Consider the following 6,181-nt stretch of genomic DNA (forward strand, 5'->3'; position numbering starts at 1 on the left):
ACACAGAGTTTGGCCCTCTGTGGATGGTACGTCAGCCTTTAAAACAGACTTGCAGCTTATGGGTAGTTAAAACCCTCTGCATTCCAGGCTGCCAGTTTGCTTTCTGTTATTTATTGCAGAACATCTCTCACAAAATAACCTAATAACCAACGTCCCTACCCTTACCTGAGCAATGTGGTTGTTTTGGAGTTAGGATATAACTTCGGGTTTTTTTTTTTTTTTAATTTAAAAATATCAACATTTATTTTGGATAAGGCACCAAAACATGAATTTTTGTGTTTTTCCATGATTTACTCTGCAAAATCTGAAATACCCTAAATTTCATAATCATACGCCCCTGCAGCAAAGCCACCCAGCTAACCTGCCCCCGTAGAGCAGGTGACCTCACCCGTGCGCGTCGGTGGTTTGGGGTACCTACAGCTGAGCCCAGCAAGGGGGTCAGTCCCTCACTAGCAAGACCCCACACACAAACAAGACAAGCGGCTGCTGGAGAAACGGACCCAGCCCTGGGCGAGCCCCGCGGCACCTTCCCAGGGCACCTCTGCTGCTCAGCTCTCCGTGTCCCTCGGCTCAGGCACGCAGCAAGAGGCCGGGTCCGCGCCCTTGGCCGTGGGCTGCTGCCAGAAGCCAGCCCCCTCCTTCCTTCCCTTCAGCACGGGGGGGTCCCTCCACCCTCCAGCACACCCGGGCTGCAGCAGGAGGCTGCAGACACACCTGAAGGGGAGCACTGACAGGTCCAACCCAGGGACTGCAGAAGGAGCCGGGCTCCCACAGGCACCTTTCTGCTTTGAAGGGTCTTTCAAGCTCCCGTTTATTTGCTGGATTGCTGCTGCTGGGCATCATTTCAGCGTTTGGGGTTTGACAGGCCTTGGGCTTTGCCATCTGTTACTTAATGCAAAACAATTACGCAATTTATTCATCCCAACTACAGAATTCTATTCTGCAAAGATTCCTACACTTGAGTACAAATGCAAATCGTATGCTAATCACAGGAGAATGTACACAGCAATCCGGCCCCAGAGGTCTTGCTCCTGCCGTTGCTACCCCTGCTCCAGAGCAAGGCTCCAGCCCTGCGGCTCCGTGGCTGCGGGCAATGCCTGCAACCGCGAGAGACCTCACGTTCAGCCGCCCCTGTCCTTGCAAAAGACCTCCGCAGCATCCAACGGGATCCGACCGGGAGGTACGTGAAGATGAGGTCAGGTGCTGCCACCCCACCTAAGAAGAGATGAGTTCCATCCTGCGAAAGCATCAGCACGGAGGCACGATCAGAGGACAAGACTGATGCCAATCCTCTCTTCTGTCCTGGTCCTGGTCCAGCCACACATCCAAACACGGTGACACAACTCTGAGTGCCTTGACGGCGTCCTGCCATCAGGCCTGACCCTTCCCACTGAGATCAGATGTCGAGTTTCACCTCTGAAATCCCTCGACTGAGCGCACTTGAAGTTCATCCCACTTGTTCTTTAGATGATTTAAGAGTGCTCTGGGAAATTCAGGTGTGAACTGTTCACACCATAAAGGCCTTTAAAAGAAAATAGTACTTAGAAGAAATCCTTGCAGAAAAGCAGTCTCTGTAAATTGAAGTCGCCGACTGCACGTTAGGGAAGGTCAAAACCCAACAGTTGAAAAACATGTTTTGTTCAGAGGAGATTATACACGTGGGGTCATTTGCACTCAGTACCTGTCACCTTGGCATGCAGAGCTCTATCTTAGAACAGAAAAAGCCCTAAAAATGGGTCATGCAAATCACAGGACATTTTTACCCTGAAGACATGTTGGCTTGAGAACACTGCAGCTTCCTAACAGGAGGAAGCACGGTCCAGCAGAAGGGCCGTGGAGTGGAGCTACACGCAGGGACCCCGGCTCTGCCACAGGCTTGGCCACCCAGCAGGAGACCACGCCAGAACTGTATACCCCCTATTTCTATTTAGAAAGTAGGGGATGTGTATATTCACTCTTTTGAGACCCAGGGGCAGCAGGCTTTAACACCATTCTGGGATACCATAGTGATTTGCACCCTAATTTCCCATCTTCTGTTTTTATTTTGGGGGGAAAAAAAATTAGAGCAAGCAGAAGAAAATAAGAGTTTAAGTGATAATGATCAGGCAAATACCAAGAGAACTGGCCAAAAAGAGTGTTATCACACACAGCAACTGAGCTATGCACCAACAGGACACCAATATTAATGTTGGTAGGATGAGGATATGTAATACACATTTGAATGAGTAAGTAAAAACCTCTCTGGCTGCAGCAAAACACAATGTAGATTAGCACACAAGCGCATCTAACTATGTCCTAGCAAAGAGAATCTCTTTCTCTAAAATATTTAAATGAATAAATATTAATCTCATCATTGAAAATTCAGCAGAGTGAGAAGATTTTAGAAGGATATTTTTATGTTAAGGGAACAGGCATTTGGGGATAATTACCTACCTGAATTTCACAAGTCTGACATTAAATTGCACCCATACTGCACTTCATGTAACTGTCATATGTGACTCCATCACATACGTAATAACCAAATGCAAAATAATTTTGCAGTGATCTAGAGCTGTATATAGGGAGCCTCTCCTCATGAGGCACACAGCCCTTTGCTGCAAGCAGCAAGCTGGAGAGATCTAAAGATTTCCACTTCACGTGGAAATACTATGCACCGATAATTCCATTTTTCCCCACTGGTCACGTTGTGCTGGAAGCGGCTGTCACATGCGGCGAGGGGCAAAGCCGAGCTCCTGGGCTCATCTTTTCCAGGAGCACGGAAGCGTGCGAGGAGAAGCCCTTGGTGGGTTTGAGCGTGCCGAGGATCAGACAGGCACGGGGATGCCAGTGGCACAGACACGGGAAAAACACCCAGAGAGGGAAAACACTGCAGGGAGACCAGCACGGAGGTTTTTCTGTACTTTGAGGCAGAAGCAGGGCATGCAGCCAAACGGAGAGGCAGATCCAGCATCGCTGCTTCCTTAAAGGCAGCTGTAGCCTTTGGGGGGATGGACAGTGCTGAAGGGGATGAACTTTCCAGGCTGACGGTGAATTCACCAATGTCCCTGTTTCAATCAGAAAGCTGCCCAAAGCAAAGTCATCCCACGGAAAAGAGCATCAGACAGGCTGCTGAAGCACGTACCGAGCATCTACTGCCTTTCTGCATCTCCTACCTCAGGTGCAATGTAGTCTGGAGTGCCGCAGAAGGTCTTGGTAGTCACCCCGTCCCAGATGTTCTCCTTGCACATGCCAAAGTCTGCGATCTTTATGTGCCCCTCGCTATCCAGCATCACATTGTCCAGCTTTAGGTCTCTACAAAGTGAAAGCAAAAGAATTATACAAAAGACCACTCATGAAGCCACCCAGCAAAGAAACAAGTTTCCTGAGCCCAAGTGCTCTCTGATGAGTGAGGTCTGGCTTTGTCTCACACCCAGACTCTTTGTAGGAAAAAGTTTGGGGAAATGAGTAAAAACAAGTCAGAGATCTGTCAGGATGAAGTGTTTAGTTCACTTTTAACCCACAGGAACACCATGCTGGGCAAATCGCTTTTAAGTGTATGATGGAAAACACTCTCATATAGCAGGGAGACAGGTTTAATAGTTTAATTTTTTTTGCGCCTATGAAAATCAAAGTGCACTTAAAGCTCACCAGCAATGAAGAAGTACCTACTCAGCAGAAGTCGCTGCATCACCTATGCTATGCTCCCCCATGAAAATACAAATCAACCGTGTTTCTCTCTGATCCGTGCCCACAGAGTATCTGTCAGTTATATCCAACCCTGCAGGAGCTTTGCTCTTTAGCACAAATTGTAGAGACAGTTTCAGCTGTAGAGCTCCTGATCCGACTCCCAAGCCCTGACCAGCCTCTCCACAGGTGGGTGCTCCAGCCTGAAGGACAGTTTTGTAGCAAACAGTATTTCAGGTGCTATTTATACATTACCAGCCATGTAATTACCACGCAGTTCTGTGATCCGTGCCATTCCTGGCTTATGTTCTGTACAGTAAGGCATTACTCAAAGGTCTCCATTTCAATATTGGAGCACGTCGGCAAGATTTCCCTTGCCCGAGGGCTACATTAAGTGACAAGGCAGGTGACAGAGCGGCACATCAGTACAGGTACAAGCTGTGCCCTGCCTGCCCAGCGGCTCGGCTGGCCAGGGCTCTGCAGCTCTGCCCAGCTGCACACCCCGTCTGCAGGTGAAGAGCAAATGCACATCGCACGTCCCGGAGCTGGTGTGAAGGGCACACCGTGTCTGCGTGAGCCCCCTTCTTAGAGACCCCCGGCTGAAATACCCCATTGGGAACAGCCTGCTCAGCAGAGCCGTGGGGCTGCACGGTGCATGAGGCTTAACTTTGTTAAGAGCCCAATAAAAGGAACAGCATAATTTACAACTTCTTGCTGTTTTTTAAGACTGTTTTTCCAGTTACTGTGTCAGTGCCTAGAACACTGACGGGCCAAAGGCAGACGGACACAAGCCTGGATTCAGATTCGGAGGAAGGAAGGAAGGAAGAAGGGGCACTGGGGACCGGCAGACCTAGAATCTCTCTGCAGCAGCTGATGGCAAAACATCCCTCACATCAGGTTTGCTCCACTTCTTTCATCTTCAGAACAGTCTTCAGCATCTCATAACTTCAGTAGCACAGCTGGCATTTCTTTTTGCAAAGCAGTTAATGGTATCTGACACTCATTAGGATGCTCTGCTCTACCTTGGGCTCTGGGAATACTCCCGAGCCGGGAAGAGCAGCGGTACGCTAGTTTCAGTGCTTAACCAGCAGCCTCAGAGCCCCGTCCGGCACTTAGCAGTAACCTAGCTAACTCTGGATGCTGTAAATCATATTGTGAATGGAAAGGAAGTTTTAGGGTCTAAACCAGAAGTGACAGACTTGCACTGCAGATCTCAGGAAAAACCATTCATAAGAACTTGCTGTCATGTTAACGGTAAGAAAATAGTGCCCTGCAGCAAAGTACGTGGCTCAGAATCAGCCCATGCTGCCAGTGAGCATTTGTGTCATATGGAGAGAAACGCATGAAATAGAGGCAAGAGAGGAACCAAAGCTGCCTTCATGAGCTCTCTTTCCTATAAAATGGGGACAAAGACAAGCACCTTCTCAAAAACCAGTGACGCTATGAGGCTCCCAGCTCCATTTTGGGCGTGCATAACCGACGGGCAGCTGCCAGACCCCATCCGTGGCATTAGAAGGGAGGAGAGCCCCGTGGCCGGTCGCTGCTCTGCAGAACGGGGCTGCAGGAGCCCTGCAGAGCATCGCGGTCGTTACAGCGCTCTGGCTGTGGCTGGAGTTCTCTGGGGAAGAGAGGAAGGAGGAACTTGCTCACCTACCGATAAATGATGCCTTTGCTCTGCAGGAAGAAGAGGCCGATGGCTATTTCTGCTGCGTAGAATCTAAAATTAAAGATTTAAAAGGAAGACTGATAATTAAAGGAGATGAATCAAAATGAAAAGCTTTCAAATCCAATCACACTAAACAAAATGCATTGGGCATACATGACCAAAGGATAAAGACAGCCACAACATAAAAATACCAGACAAGTATCACACAAGAATGACACAACCCACCCTCTGCTCGTATTGTGTAGGGATGTGACCAGGTTGCTGTGGGCTAGCAGGGGGCTGTCACTTCTTGTTATACAAATTCTCATTAAGCGAGAGCTGGGATCTACGGCTGTTCGTTACTGTGTGCTGGCAATGCGGCTTGAAAAGTTATCTGTCATCTCGGGGAGGCCAAGGAGATAACATGCACTGCCACCGCTTTCTTTAAAGAATATTCGGGGTCTCAGAGGACTCTGACAGAGTGCAAAACACTGGTTCAAACCCACCCGGGCTCTGCTCACTGTTAGTGTTCTTTATTTAAGCTGACGAAAGCTTTCACGAGCACATTCTGCTCTGTCCAGATTACAGGGAGCAGGAGCCAAAAGCCACCAGTTAACACTCTGGCTGGCAACCCCAGTAGAGGAGCCAAAGACCCAATGTCCCTCTTATATCCTGGGGAAGGGCACAGGGCAGAACAGAGGCGTGCTGGCAGCACAGCGGGCTGGGAGCTCACCAGCTGCTGCCGGGGTCTCCCAAGAAGCCTCCAAACCTCCCTGCCTGGTGCTTTTATGAAGGTCAATTATTTACCTATCAACAAGTGCAACATATCCCAAAGATGATCTGGAGGCACCAGCATCCTTGGCACCAGGCAAA

General features: G+C 49.2%; 1 protein-coding gene across 1 annotated transcript in view; it reads right to left on the reverse strand.

Annotated features, from left to right (window-relative positions):
* PRKCB (protein kinase C, beta) overlaps positions 1 to 6,181 on the reverse strand; it is an 83,999-nt gene that overhangs the window by 23,779 nt on the left and 54,039 nt on the right. Inside the window, 2 exon segments of the mRNA XM_009329958.1 lie at positions 3,153 to 3,291; positions 5,318 to 5,380. Of these exon segments, the coding sequence (XP_009328233.1) occupies positions 3,153 to 3,291; positions 5,318 to 5,380 (202 nt within the window).

This window comes from Pygoscelis adeliae, unplaced genomic scaffold, assembly GCF_000699105.1.
Source record: "Pygoscelis adeliae isolate BGI_AS28 unplaced genomic scaffold, ASM69910v1 Scaffold508, whole genome shotgun sequence".
NCBI lineage: Eukaryota > Metazoa > Chordata > Aves > Sphenisciformes > Spheniscidae > Pygoscelis > Pygoscelis adeliae.